Consider the following 16,100-nt stretch of genomic DNA (forward strand, 5'->3'; position numbering starts at 1 on the left):
AGCTATCAGGGAACTTTCTTCTTCCCTCCCACCCTCCACCAATCACCCCTTAGTCCACATTCCCAGAAGGCAGCCAAGAGACCTTTCCAAGAGGTTCTGTTAAGATATCCACTCTGGGGAATTCCCTGGCAGTTCAGTGGTTAGGACTTGGTGCTCTCACTGCTGGGGCCCCGGGTTTAATCCCTGGTCGGGGAGCTAAGATCCCCGCAAGCCACAAGGCACAGCCCAAAAAAGAAAAAAAAAAAAAAGCTATCCACTCTGCTCTCCAGAGCGGAAGTAGTGGATCTAATTCCCACCAGGTATGCACAGATCAATCTCTCCTAAAAACCAATCCCAAAGGATTGATGATTCCAATACAGGAAGCCTTACCATTAGCTCAAAGTTCAGATGAATCCTGGCAACAGTAACTGGCTGTTGCTGACTGATGTAAAGAAGAATCCTATACTGTACTCAAGCAAAGATGGGCAGGAAAAAAAGAGAGAACAGAAATTAAAAGGCAATACAAAATCAGCAGTAAGATGTCAGGAGTCATGCTTCATACAGGTCAAAACTCAGTTCATCCCTTAAAGCTTAGAGTTTAAATTACATCTTCTCACCATCCACTTTAATCTCTTCTCATTTTGACCCTACTCTTTAACTATAATTATCTATGTCTTTATTTTGTTGGTGTTTTTATTTGTATGAGGGGTGACTATGAGATATACAAATGGCCAACAGGTACATGAAAAGATGTTCAACATCATTAGGCATTAGGGTAATGCAAATTAAAACCACTATAAGGTACCACTTCACACTTATTAGAATGGCTATAAAAAAAAAGGAAAAATAATAAAGTGTTGGCAGGGTAGTAGAGAAACTGGAACCCTCATATATTGCTTGTGGGAATGTAAAACAGTATGGATGCTGTAGAAACAGTCTGGCGGTTCCTCAAAAAGCTAAACAAGGAATTACCATATGACAAAGCAATTTCACTCCTAGTATACACGCCAAAGAACTGAAAACAGGGACTCAAACATACACTTATACATCAATGTTCACTGCCTGTTATTCACAATAGTCAAAAAGTGGAAACAACCAAGTGTCCATCAAATGATGAATGGATAAATTAAATGTGTTATATACATACAATAGAATATTATTCAGCCATAAAAAAATAATGAAGTTCTGATACATGCTACAACATGGATGAATCTTGAGAAAACACTCTGCTAAGTGAAATAAGCCAGACAAACATTGTATGATTCCACTTATATGAAATACCTGGGGTAGGCAAATTCATAGAGATAGAAAGTAGATTAGAGGTTACCAGAGAATAAGGGAAGGGGGATGGGGAGTTATTGCTTCATGATTACAGATTTTCTGTTTGGGGGTGACAAAAAAGTGGAAATAGTGGTGATGGTTGCTCAATACTGTGAACGTAATTTATGCAACTGAACTGTACACTTAAAAATGGTTAAAATGGCACATTTTATGTCTCCTATATATTTACTATACACACACATACACACACACACACACAGAAATTAAAATTCAACCCCAGAAGGGAGGGAGGGACTGACTATGGGGGCTCATATACAATCCTGCACCAGAAAGGACTCTCTTTACCCTATGTGAAGCAGATAGAGTGAGGAGCTAATCTTATAGACTGAGCTGGTCAGGAAAGGATCACAGATTTATTAAGAGTTGGTCCATTTCTGGTTGTCCCTACTCTCGAGCACTATCTTCGTAGGCTTTTGATTAAGAGTCTGAAAGGTCTCTGACTCCTCAGTCTTGACTTTTCTGCCCATCAGAGATTCTGAGCTGAGATTCTTTAGCCTCCTCCCCATGAAGTTCAAAATCTAGCAAATGTATTGAGAGGAAGGTTGTTGCTTTCCCACCCTACAGTAGGATTTTATCTCCTATGCCCCACAAGATTGCAGAAGTTTCCCTCTGCCTTTCTGGCACAGCCCTTGGACTTCCACACCACCCCCAAACTCATTAAATGTCCCATGGGGAAAAACGGATCTTGTGTTTGGAGCTCCTCTAGTTTTTACCAATGTCTCTTTCCCCCAGTTCTCTCTCTCTGTTTGGGACATACCTGATGTTTAGTCTGCTCCTTAGCATCAGCAAAGGTCCCAAGGGAAGGAAACACTCAGCTCATTGGCTCTTTCCTCTCAAAATTTTAGTTCATCTAGTCCTCATAATTTCCATAGCTCTCTAATGAATTTTAAAATATAATTTTTGCAATTTATCTGTCTTTTTATAATTGTCACAGTAGGAATGTTGCCTGCCACAAAAAGCTACATCCTATCTGGAGGTGAAGGGTGATGAAGTCCCAATACCAGATTTTTGAAATCCAATGGCAATTAATTCATCTATTAATGAATTAATAGATCTAGATAATAATCAACAATGGCTGCTAACATAACAAAATGAGAGACAATCAGACATTATTTACCTCCCAATGGGAGAATGAAAGAGATTTAAGGAACATAGTAACCAACTACAATGCATGGACCTTATTAGATTAAAACAAACTGTTTTAAAAAAAAAGGGAGAGATAATCAGGGAAATTTGAATGCTAACTGGTAGTGAATGAGATCAAAGAATTATTGTAGGTTTTGTTCAGGTGCGATAATGGCGTAATGGTTGTGTTTTTAAAAATCCTTACCTTGTAGAGATACATACTAAAATATTTATAGCTAAAACTGTATGCTGGAGATTTATTCAAAATAATCTGAGCAGGGGAAGAAGAAAAACAGGCTGCAGTTGAGATGAAACAAGATTAATAACTGCTAGAGTCTGGTAATGGGTATCTGGGTGTTTGTTATTCTAGACCCACTATTTTTATAGGTGTTTCCAAATTTCCAAAATTAAGCTTTTTGTTCGTTTGTTTTTAATACAAATGAGTGTTGTCCATTATGTTAGTTACCCTGAACAGGTCATCTTCTGTCTCAGTGTCTCAGAGTCTCTGAGGTGCATGGACTCCATGTTACCTGGACTTCTGAAATTCTATTATTTTTTTTTTAATAGATTTATTTTATTTATTTGTTTGTTTGTTTGTTTACTTTTTGGCTGCGTTGGGTCTTCATTGCTATGCACGGGCTTTCTCTAGTTGCGGCGAGTGGGGGCTACTCTTTGTTGCAGTGCAAGGGCTTCTCATTGCAGTGGCTTCTCTTGTTGCGGAGCACAGGCTCTAGGCGTGCGAGCTTCAGTAGTTGTGGCTTGTGGGCTCTAGAGCGCGGGCTCAGTAGTTGCGGCGCATGGGCTTAGTTGCTCCACGGCATGTGGGATCTTCCCGGACCGGGGCTCGAACCCATGTCTCCTGCATTGGCAGGCAGATTCTTAACCACTGGGCCACCAGGGAAGCCCTTTATTATTTCTTATGCGTATTTCAACAATGTTGAAAACCTTCTGGAGCAGAATTTGAAGCTAGACACAACCCACACAAGGAAATCAGTCTCCACACTTCTATCCACATCTTTTTGACTCAAACCAATATTTTGCTGTGTGATCGACTACCCAACTCATCAAACTTTCAAAGGATGAACGGTGGTCATGCTCTAAGTGGTACACTAAATGTTCACTACCTAAAAAAAGGATGTCCTCGGTAAATGGTTTACTCTGAAACTCTCCAAATTCTTAAGCTAGATCCATTTCACAAAGGTCAAACTTAATGATTTTGAGCGGTTGAATTTGTTTTAATGCAAAACAGTAAGCAAAATGTGACTATAAATGTTATTATATACCTAACATTAAAAATTCACATTCAGTACAAACAATCAATCTAATCCTCTGATATGTAAGATATCAGACAAGTCCCGATAAAAACCAGCTCACTGATATGATTTGGGACACCTGAATATACATAAGACAAGGAGGCAATCTTACCTCTCTGGCTGTGTGATTTCCCAGGACTGCAGCACCAAATTTGCCCTGCTTTACATATTGACCATTTGTGCTATAGAAGCAAGAAAAACAGGTATTAATACTTCCTTCAACTAAGTAGAACCAGCTTTCTTTTCTGCCATATAAAGTGGGGAATCCAGTCATTCAGCCTCTAGAAAGGGACAGAGGTGAGCAGTTTATAATTTAAAGCTCATATACAACTTCTTTACTCTTTCAACATCTACTATTCATGTATCTCAGTGGAGTGGCTTTCTTTGAGTGCTTAAAAAGGCAGTTGTTGAGGGTATAAGCAGTTCCTAGAGAAAGCACAAGATAATGGCTCTTCAAAGTTTTGTGTGCAAAATTCTCCAAATGAAACATTAAAAAGCTTACTGATACTTTGTCTATGGCAGGACTGAGTAGCCATTTTGCAATGAACCGAAAGGCTTACTGCAAAAAGCAGGAGCTTAACCCACACACCCACCAACTTTATAAAGTGTTCCTTCTCCGCTACTTACTAGCGATATGCATGGACTGCTGTTGCAACCAATACTGTGGAAGTGCCTGCTGTGGCGGGTGCTGTTTTTGGTGTCGCCTGATTTCCTGAAGACGAAGAGATGAAGCAGAAAACAAAGTTGTCATTCATTTCTTGCTTGAAACTGATTTTTAACCATTAAAGCAGCTTCAAAATTCTTCTTTAGCCTTGCAGTTAGTGTTACAATGCTTTCATGACCATTGTCCTCATGTGATCCACAAAATGGCCCTATGGCCATGTCTGGGGATGAGGAAACTGAGGCTCTAAGCCCCCAAGTGCCTTGCACAATGACAGTAGCAAGCCTAGGACTAGAACCCAGGATTCTGGCTCCACTCCAAACAAGTCTTTGGGCTGGAAGAGAAGCACTGTCTAGAAAGCAAGGTCACATTCCATCTTCCTTTTCTCCTTCCAATATTCTGACAGCTATAATAAATAAAAATGAAGTTGTTTCCCCTTCCCTTACTTCTGGGGTAGAAAACTTATGATATTCAGATTACATCCATTACTTTACTTTCACAGTGGTATAAAGTAACACTAACATTTAAAAATAATGTATTTAGAGTAAATCACATATTCACACTCACCACATGAATCTGTTGAGAACACAGGCATGGCCATAGCAACCAAGAACTTATTTTCAAAAGTATCCTTGTTTGATTCTTTTTGTTGTTATTAAAAACAAGACAACAGGCCCAAAATGGAGTCACTTAGGATAAGACCCACCCCACCAAACAGAGATTCAACATAATTACAGTTCTGGCTCCCCCAGAAATGGAATCTTAAACCAGAATGATCTCATCAGCACTAGTTAGGTAATCTGTTTGATAGACCTCTGCTATCTCCTAAAGGAAAGTAACCTTGCAATAAGCAACCCACTTTTTTGCCTAGTGTTACACTAGACTCCCCCTTCTGCCTGGTTCCTGCTCCCTTCTGCCTATAAAAGACTTTCATTTTGTCAGAGCCCCTATCTACTAGATTGGATGCTGCTCAATTCGTGAATCGCTGAAGATAGCCAATAAGATCTTTAAAATATACTCAGTGGAATTTTGTTAACAGTATTGAAATACCTTTTTCTGGTTATAGAGTACATGTACAACTGTAGAAAACTTAGCAAATACAGAACCACATAAAAAAAATGACCTATAATCTCACCACCCAAAAATAAACATTAATAATATGATGTATTTATTCCTAGTCCTTTTTCCATACACATAAACTTTCCAGCTTTTTCATCTTTTTTAAAGAAAATTAATGATTTGACAATCTCCTTTTTTCACTTAGTGTAAGCATTTCCTTATACTTTTCAAAACAGTCTCCGAAACACAAAATAGTCCTAAAAACACTTTTTGACGGTTAAATACTATGCTGACTCTACTAGAATTCATCCAATTTCCTATTGTTTGACATTTCTTTGGGCTGTTTCCAATTTTTCTCTATGATAAATAACACTATGATGAGCATCCTTAAAACGCACATTTTTGTATGTACCTCTAATTACTTTCTTAGAATTAATTCCCAAAAATGGAATTATGGCATGCAAGAGTGTGAAAATTTTTAAGGTTTTGTTACAACCTGCCCAAATACCCTTCAGAAATGCCATTACCAGTTTACACTCCCACCAGCAGTATGAGTAGGCCAGCTTTGCATCCCTGCCAGCAGGAGGAGATAATCTTTCTAAATCTTTACCAATGGGATACGGGTGGCATTAGGGAAAGGGGAATGCCACCTCACTGTTGTTTTCATTTGCATTTATTGATTACAGGGAAGGAGAAATTTAACATTTTCTATAGATTTGTACTGGCCATTTACTTTGTTTTATTTTGATGAATCACCCATTTTATGTTGTTGGCTTATTTTCCTAGTCTGGGTTGTTCTTGTTTTCCTTATTCTTTTGTAAAAACCTACAACATAGTTTTAAATTCAATCAGTACTTTCCAGTTGGATGTAATGCTACAATAAAACTTTCCTCCTGAGAAGCAGTGAATACCAAAAAAAGGAGGAACTAAGGCCTCAGTTATCAGGCCAAGTCTGAAACACAGAAAAATTACTGTCTCCCCAAGGTCAGCCTAGCATCCTCCTTCAGGTTAGTTCAACTTTTCCCAGTACACTCTCATCTCCCTACTTAACGTCCTTGCTCATGGATTTGCTAGAGGGATAAGTGAGTCAGATGCCACAATCATGTGATCTTCTCATTGGTTAAGCATTTCTTCCCCTCGGAAATCAGTACCGTACAGATTCTTGAATTCCCTGCCCATGAGGACTGCTTTTAATATGTGTTTTCAAATCTTTTTTTTTTCCCAAGGAAAGTTTTCTTGAATTATAGTTTTAGGTGCCTGTTTTCCCCATTTTTTTTTTTTTAATTCTTCAGGGAATATACATATGTATATTCCACATGTTGGAAGTTCTTTGCTATCTTCAATATTGGTCACTTTCCTTTCAAAACTTTTTATCTCTTAAATTTAATTCTTATTTTAAAAATGTCCTCCTGTTAACCTTCTATTTCTCTTAAGGCATAATCTGTTGTGTTTATTCATTCTTGTGTTCCTTCTAGTTTAGTCTTCATTTCTGAAATAATTTTTCTGACATCTCTAATTCTTGCCTAAGTCCTGTCACTTACTTCTGAGATTTTAAAATTCTCACTTATGTTCTCATTTCATGTCTTATGTTATTTTCTTAATGGTAATAGGTGGTTGTAGTTTTGATCTATTCAGTAAGAAACATTCTCACAGAGTAGAGCTCTCACTGTAGGGATACTATTCTGTTCCTTGCTCTTATAATAACTTTGCATGGAGTTTGACTCTGATACTTTTCTATTGTTCACTTTTATGTGAAATTTGCTTTTCTGAACTTTTAGACAGAGGCATGGCTCAGGGTGGCTTTCCTAACTTCATGGAACCCACTCTTCTGTTGCCATACAGAGTTCAAAAAAGCGGGAAGAGGGGGCTTCCTCCTGAGATTTCCTGATTCTATTCTAGAGCTACTTTTATCTGGATCTTTTCTTCTTCACTTTTAATATCCCGATCCTCCTTCATTTTAATTCCACTCTCAGCAGGTCCTACTCAGGGTGGGGACCTCTCCTGGAAGGTCACCATAGTGGATGAGTTTCAACACTTCATAGGAGCAAGACTGCTCCTGTTCTAGTCACCATCATCAACCCCTTGTACTTACCCATAACTAAAATGGGCAAAATGCTTTGCAGTTCCAGCTTGGCCTGCCACATTTCCCATGAACACCTGTTGGCTACTTTGGGTTCGCCCATTCTCAGATTCAAATATTCTCCCATTGCTTTCTTGTTTTCTCCCATGCAAATGTTGACACCATGCAAGCCTTGTGTCCATACCTGCTTGTATTGGCGGGGTTCATGAGGATACCTTTTCAATTGGTTTTATTGGAAATATTATCCAAGGTTTGCCCAGTTGCTCTGTTTTTCTAGAGATCTGAAGAGATTCAAGAACTATGCTGCAGCCACCTCCTTCCCCAAAAAGACTTGTTAAATAAATACTCTTTGAACACAGAGCGTCTCCTGTATTGCAAGTTTTTACTTTATTTGTAAATGCCTACATAAGACAGTAGTATAGGTAATTTTTAAGTTGAAATGCCTCTATAATTCCCCTTTAAAAGTACAATTAACTCATAGTTGTTGTTTTCTAATTTTAAAAAGCAAGTTACTTCATTGGGTGGGGACTGAGATTGTTTGTTTGTATCCACATTCATTAACTCAACCACTTTAAACTGAGTTAGAAGTACACTGCTGAGAAGAGATGTGCCACAGGAAACATAAAAGCATAGCCTACTAGAAATCTGGCCAGGTTATGGCTTGGAGAACAGGGCCAGCAATCCACAGCAAAGCTGCCAAAAGTGACAGGTAAGACTTAGAGCAGGGGTCAGCAAACACTGTATGTAAAGGGCCAAACAGTAAATATTTTAGGCTATGGGCCATACAGTATCTGTTGCAACTGTTCAACTCTAAATATCCTAACAACATCCTTAGTGTTGGCATTGCGCCTAGCATGTAAAAGACATTCAATACTTTCTTCTTCATTCAACAAATATTTAATTTAATGTCCCTTACCACCTGTTCTGCTCTGGGCTATTTCTATCAGTCCCTCACTCCTCTTCAGATTCTTACACAAAGACAGCAAAGTGCAGAGGATGGCAGGCAAGCTTTGGAGTGAGTCAGATTAGAGTTCAAATTTCAACTCTGTCACTTACTGCTGTCTGACCTTAACCATGTGCCTAAACCTCTCTGAGCCTCTAAAATGGTGGTAGTCTCACCTATTTCACAGAATTGTTGTGAGAATTAAATAAGACAATCTAGGTGAAGCACCTGAGACCAAACACATAGCAGGTATTTTAGAAATATTAGTCCCCCCTTTTCTCCTTTCGTTCAACAAATTTTCATTCAATATGTCTTGTGTTCATCCTGATGAAATGTTCAGGGGATACAGCATTGAGTATCATTCTCTAGTTGGGAAAAATTCACTGTCAGCATACATCTAACCCACCCAGGTGAAAGATGGGAAAAGCAGCTCCTCCATCTTTCCAAAATATTGGACGGTGCCTATGTAGAGCACCCTGGGCAAAGTTTTGGAGAGTGGTGTCCACATGGGGCAGAAGAGCTTGCCTGTGACCTTCCTCCATCAGTTTCCAAAAAACAGCATACTACCTAGCCGCCGGAATTCAGGATCTCAGAGCTCAGAGCAGCATGCACCTCACTGGTGGTGAGCTTGGCCAGACTGATCAAGGAGGGATGACCTGGCATGTCACTTTTAGAAGGTTGTTTATCATTCCAACTAACCTGTCAGGGGCCAATCCTAACCTCTTACCTTACCTGTTGGTGCTGTCCCCTGGCCTTTCTTAGGCTGCTTTGGGGCTGTGTAGTGGAAGAATTCATTTCCATGGCCAGCAGCTGCCTGATCCAGTCCGAAAAGAGAGGCCAATCTGGTACTGTTAGTAGAAAATGAAAATGACATTTCATTTGACATATCTCAAACCTGGAATCATTATAAAAGCTGCTCATGCTCCAACCTCAAACAAATACCTCCTTGACTATATATCCCACCACTCAATATCAGAAGCGGCAACTAAGTCTCTTTGAAATCAAGATTGTATCTCTGATATGAACAGCATCAAATGACCTTGCCCATCCACAGGACTTTGGTCAAGGCATCTCTTCTTTCTGGACCTCAGTTTCTGCATCTGTAAATTAAGGTGATTAGTCCAGGTGCTCTCTATGGTCTCTTCAAACTGTACATTCTTGCCTTTAGCAAGTCATAGTTTCCTATTTTTCACTAGTTTATTACATTGAAGTAAAACTGTATTACAGGGAATTCCCTGGTGGTCCAGTGGTTAGGACCCCATGCTTTCAAAAAATAAAAAAGAAAGAAAGAAAGAAAGAAAGAAAATCACCACCTTTAAAAAAAAAAACCGTATTACAAACTTACTGCATCAAACATAGTCCCATATATGATTTCATCTTTTATCTTTCACAGCAGAACCATTCTTTTATCATCCCTTGTGATGAATCTTATGAACTATTCCACTGAAACTGCTCTTACTAAAATCACCAACAACCTCTTTGTTAGTAAACAGTTTATCGGTCCTCATCTTATCTGGCTTTCATGCTGCCTTTTTACACTGTCAACTAACTTGTTCTTCTTTAAACAAACTCTTCTTCTGACTTCTGTGGGGATACCTGCAGGGGTGGGAGGAGGGACCAGCCCAAATAAGACATCAATAAATGTTAATGGGATCCCTCTCTTATTGTCGTTCCATCTCTCTGGCTCCTCATTTAACTCCTTGGATTCTTCTACTATTGCCCAACCTTTAAATATCCATGTCCCCAAGATTTCATACTCTCTCTCCCTTGGCAATCTAATTTATTTACCTTGATATCAGTGCTATCCAAATTCTGATGGTGCTCAAATCTGTATTCCTAGCCCAGAATTTGTTCCTGAGTGCAGACAACACAGATATCCCACAGGGAACACAAATGCAACATGTCCAAACCAGAACTCATATCTTCCAATGCCCACTGCCAATGCCCACTGCCCAGCAAAACCTGTTCTTACTCTTGTGCTCCCTCTCTTGATGAATGACATTTTGTGTCAGGATCCTCAAGACTGCCCCCAGGCTCAGTGATTTGCTAGAAGGACTCACTGGACTTACCATACAGTTATAGCATGATATATAATATACATATATATAATATATATATATACTCAGGGCTAAGGTCTATTACAAGGAAATGATACACACCAAAATCAGCAAAGGAAAAAGGCACACTGGAGCAAAGTCCAGAGGAAACCAGGAACAAAATTCCAGGAGTCCTCTTCCAGTGGAGTAACACGGGACATGTTACATTCCTCCAGCAATAAGTTGTAACAACATGTGTGAGAGTGGTCTGCCAGGAAAGCTCACTAGACACTCAGTGCCCAAGGTTTTTGATTGTGGGCTAGTCACATAGAAACCTTCTAACATGTACCAAAATTCTAGACTCCCAGAAGGAAGACAAGATTCAGTAATAAACCATATCGTCTATACAAACAGTTTAGGCACAGTGAGCCGCTCTTAGCATTTGTGGAAAGCTGTAGTGTGGGGAACTGTTTACCAATCGAGTTTCCAGCTGCCAGCCAACCCTGTAAGCAAGACTTTCTAAGGATAACAGTCTCAGGTCTACTATGTTAACCCTTTTCTGGAAACATCCACAACCAAAACTGAAATCTGGGCATCGATCTTGACTTTTCTTTCCCCTGGTGTTCATGACCAATCCTCAAGTCCATTTGATCTTACTTGCTATTTCTCGAACTCGTTCACTTCTCCCCAGCCTCACTGCCACTTGCCTACTTCAGACCACCATCACATCTACAGAGCTTGAATTCCTGCAGCCACCTCCTGTCTCATCTCCCTGCCCTGGTCGTGTCTGCTTCTTATCCATCCTTCCCACTGCACCCACAGTGACCTTTCTCAAAACCAAATTTGACCAAGTCTCTTTCCTCCTTAAAACTCTCAATGACACCTCAATATTACCAAGATAAAAGTCCAAACTCCATAAGACAGTTTTACAAGCCCCTTCAAGACCGCAACTCTCCTTACCTCCCCAGCTTCCTATCTGACCACTTCTCATCTCCAACTGCGTGCTACAGTCACACTGTGAAACTTTTAATTTCTCATATAAGGCAAGATCTTTCTAATCTCCAGCCTTTGGATATGCTGTTGTCTCTGACTGAAACATTCTTCCCCTGGAAGCTGACCCTTAATCTCAAAGTCTTGGTTAGGTGATCTTCCTTGGGGCTCCCACAGAACTCTATACTTCATTCATTCAAGAAATATGCATCAGACACTGTGTTAAGTGCTGGGTATACATTGGTGAGCAAAACTCGGTTCTGTTTTCAAGTAGCTTACATACTCTAACAAGGGAATTAGGTATATACTATATAATTGCAAACTATAACATGAGATATATAACAAGCAGCTGTTATATGGAGTTACACTCCATAGAGATTAATAAAACTTATTCAGTCTTTATCATCTAACATGGTAATTGGTTACTGTTAAATACTGAAACATCCCAACAACTTTTTTTGGTCTTTTTTCCCTGATAATTTTAATGTATAATACATACTAGCATTCTGCAAAATAAATTTAATATGATTTGAAACTATTACCTAGTTTTCTCAAGGTAGTGTTGAGTTTCCTGTAAATGGGGCCAACAATGCCTACTTTAAAGGACTAAGAGGTTTAAATGATATTGCAATTGTAGAGAGCAGTGCTGGCCTACAATAAGACATCAACAAATGCTAATGAAATTTAGAAAAGACCAAGAGTTCTCCTTTTACTCAGGGCAATCTGAGCAGATTCCCTAAAAGAATAAGATTCTAGGAATTTGAGCAATGCCTTTAACCTTGTGAAAAATTTACAAAGCTTAGAACCTAGTTAAGATTAACAGATTATGCACAAATCATTGATAAGAAAGAATGTCCTTGGTAGCTTCAGTAAACTATGGGTATTGGATTTGCTGTTTTAATTTTGCAGGTGCGTTTTGTTTTTGTTTTTTTCAATGTAAAGACAAAACTGTTGTAGGTAAACTAAGTTTCCACAGATGCCCCAAAGGCCAGCCAATTGATGATTGCAAAATCAATCCAAAAGCCAGGTCAACCTAATTATCTTTCAGATTAATTCTACTTTCTATTAATTTTTTAAAATGAGCTCTACACAGTCTTAGGGGCATAGGTTTTTGTAAATTATTACACTTTCCACTTCTGAAGTGTTTTCAAATGTACACATCTCCCTAACTATGTTAGCAAGAATGAGCTTGCTAACTCTGGACTTTAGTCTCTAAGTTTATAATTCATAGGAAGAGTCATTCCAGCATTAATCTCATTTAAAAAATAAATGTTGGACTTACCTGGTGGCACAGTGGTTGGGAGTCTGCCTGCCAATGCAGGGGACACGGGTTCGATCCCTGGTCCAGGAAGATCCCACATGCCACGAAGCAACTGAGCCCGTGTGCCACAACTACTGAGCCTGCGCTCTAGAGGCCGCGAGCCAGAACTACTGAAGCCCGCGTGCCCTAGAGCCTGCACCCTGCAACTACTGAGCCCATGCGCCACAACTACTGAAGACCTCAGGCTCTAGGGCCTGCGTGCCGCAACTACTGAGCCTGCAACTACTGAAGCACACATGCCTAAAGCCTGTGTTCCACAACAAGAGACGGCACCACAATGAGAAGCCCGTGCACTGCAACGAAGAGTAGTCCCCGCTTGCCGCAACTAGAGAAAGCCTGTGCACAGCAACGATGACCCAACACAGCCAAAAAATAAAAAAGATTTGTTTAATTTTAAAAATTTTAAAAATAAAAAATAAATGTTAGCCTGTGCATTTAGTTATCAAAATCTTATCTAACCTTAATTTTATACTCCTTTTCTTTTCTCATTAAAAACAGTAATACAGGGCTTCCCTGGTGGCGCAGTGGTTAAGAATCTGCCTGCCAGTGCAGGGGACACGGGTTCGAGCCCTGGTCTGGGAAGATCCCACATGCCGCGGAGCAAATGGGCCCATGAGCCACAACTACTGAGCCTGCACGTCTGGAGCCTGTGCTCCGCAACGGGAGAGGTCGCGACAGTGAGAGGCCCGCGCACCGTGATGAAGAGTGGCCCCCGCTTGCCACAACTAGAGAAAGCCCTCGCACAGAAACGAAGACCCAACACAGCCAAAAATAAATAAATAAATTAAAACAAAACAAAACAAAACAAAACCCCAGTAATACAGGACTTCTCTGGTGGTGCAGTGGTTAAGAAACTGCCTGCCAATGCAGGGGACACAGGTTCAAGCCCTCGTCCGGGAAGATCCCACATGCCGCAGAGCAACTAAGCCCATGCACCACAACTACTGAACCTGTGCTCTAGAGCCCGCGAGCCACAACTACGGAGCCCGCATGCCACAACTACTGAAGCCCGCGAGCCTAGAGCCCGTGCTCCGCAACAAGAGAAGCCACCGCAATGAGAAGCCCGCACACCACAACGAAGAGTAGCCCCTGCTCACCACAACTAGAGAAAGCCCACGTGCAGCAACGAAGACCCACGCAGCCAAAAATAAAAAACCAAACAACAAAACAGTAATACATGCATTTATGATGTATCAGTGTATTTTAATAAACGGGGACTCTTTCGGTTGTTCAAGTACTTCTTTTCCAAACCGTGTTATCAAACATTTACTTCTATAATAATAATAAGGCATACAGGCAGTCTGGTGGAAATCTGCTTGCCTGATTTCAAATCTAGGTTCTTCTACTTTTTAGCCGTTTGACCTTGAGCAACTTTCCTCTCTCAGCCTTAATTTCCCATTTGTAAAATGAGTATAATATTAGTAAAAACTGCCTCAGAGAGTAGTAGAAAGAAATTAATACAATACTGTATATATAGTACTTAGTACAGTACCTTGCACAGAGTAAGTACACAATATGTTTTATACACATGTGTACACATCCTATTACCTTAAAATGTTGATTCAACTCAGATACCTCTAGAAGGAAGAAGCCATGCTTGATCAGTGCACAAACTGACCTCCAACTATAAGCTGATATTAGCATAAATACAAACTACAGGATTGGGAAAAGTCTCAAAGATCACCTAGAGCAACCCCATTATTTAATAGACTGGGGAATGGAGAGTCAAGGATGGTAAGTGACTTGTCCATAAAGTCACACTCCTAACTGGGGGGCAGAATCAACATCAGAATCTAGGCTTTTCTGTATCTTTTACAGAACTTGAAAATGCTTTCTGATGATCAGTTCCAGATTTCTTTTTTCTACCTCTTCACTGGTGATTTATCATCATTATGCTAATCAGATTTGCCTAAATATAACTTTTTTTTTTTTTTTTTTGCAGCGCCGCGTGGCATGTGGGATCTTAGTTCCCCAACCAGGGATCGAACCCATGCCCCCTGCACTGGAAGCAGGGAGTCTTAACCACTGGACCACCAGGGAAGTCCCTGCCTAGATATAACTTTTATATAATCTACAACACAAGTATATACATTACTGGCCCCTTAAGAATGCTTTTTGATTATCATTATTGGATTGTTTTATTCTACTACTAAACTGGAAGCTTCTTAGGGGCAGGAACTGTTCCTTATTCCTATCTGTATTAGCTGAAGCCAAGTACCATACACTTAGTAGGCATTCACATATTTCTTCATTTCAAAGTCTCAACGGAAAGAAAGGGCTAAGACCAAAAACAAAAAACAAAAAAACCCCCCACAAACCTCCTGATAACCACTTTACTATTGCTAGGTTAACCATGGACCAAGAGGCCTGGAAATTTGGAACACAGATTATCAATCATCTAGACAGCCATCCTAGGCACTAATACTCTCACTTCTATTAGGCTTGACTATCTTAAGTGGAATCAAGTAAGTCACACATTTAAGTCAAGATACTTAAAAAATAATAATCAAGTAATATTTACAGTAAATTACAGTTGTACAAGAGGAACTGAGAAGCAGCCACAGTACTCACAGTCATATGTTTTACTTCCTTAGAGAAAACTGACAAAGGAATAGCTGAATCAGGGAATGTTGGTGAAACTCTCTGTATTCTCAATCTTAAACTTGATTTAGTTTTTCTGGTTATTACTGGGAACAAAAATAAGTTACCCGTATAACTTTGTTTACTAAGCCTTTTATCATTCAATTAGCTGTTGTCTGTGTTTAGGAGTACAGTCTCCTGCCTAGAACTAGTTTCTCAGGTCGTTGAGGAGCCTGCAAAGGAAATCAGCATAGCTGAGCCACCAAGAACTTATCTCAGGCCAGGAACCTGGAAGAGCACATGACTGTGGTTATCCACCCAGGAATTTTCAGTCAGCAGTGTACTGCTTGTTGCATCAAAGCTGGAAGCCCTAAACTCTACTCAAGATTCTTTAATAACCTATATGGAAAAAGAATCTGAAAAAGAATGGAGATATATATATATATATAATTGAAACACTTTGCTGTACACCTGAAACTAACACAACATTGTAAATCAACTATACTCCAATATAAAATAAAAATTAAATTAAAAATAAGGTTGGGAGCCCTAACATTCATTTACAGACTTCCCTCAAAGACTTTCACCTAGTGAAGAATGTGAATTTAAAGTATATCTTGTGGGCTTCCCTGATGGCGCAGTGGTTAAGAATCCGCCTCCCAATGAAAGGGA

General features: G+C 39.8%; 1 protein-coding gene across 5 annotated transcripts in view; it reads right to left on the reverse strand.

Moving 5' to 3' along the window:
• Window positions 1-16,100, reverse strand: part of FKBP15 (FKBP prolyl isomerase family member 15) — a 56,232-nt gene that overhangs the window by 38,326 nt on the left and 1,806 nt on the right. For 4 of the 5 annotated variants that reach the window (XM_036855131.1, XM_036855133.1, XM_036855129.1 and 1 more), the window contains exons 2-5: window positions 9,234-9,349; window positions 4,386-4,470; window positions 3,871-3,940; window positions 370-444 (exon numbers count right to left, since the gene is read on the reverse strand). In XM_036855131.1, the coding sequence (XP_036711026.1) occupies window positions 370-444; window positions 3,871-3,940; window positions 4,386-4,470; window positions 9,234-9,349 (346 nt within the window). The remainder of the gene's footprint in view (window positions 1-369; window positions 445-3,870; window positions 3,941-4,385; window positions 4,471-9,233; window positions 9,350-16,100) is intronic. The other variant, XM_036855134.1, reaches the window with a different exon arrangement.

This window comes from Balaenoptera musculus, chromosome 6 (assembly GCF_009873245.2).
Source record: "Balaenoptera musculus isolate JJ_BM4_2016_0621 chromosome 6, mBalMus1.pri.v3, whole genome shotgun sequence".
Lineage (NCBI taxonomy): Eukaryota > Metazoa > Chordata > Mammalia > Artiodactyla > Balaenopteridae > Balaenoptera > Balaenoptera musculus.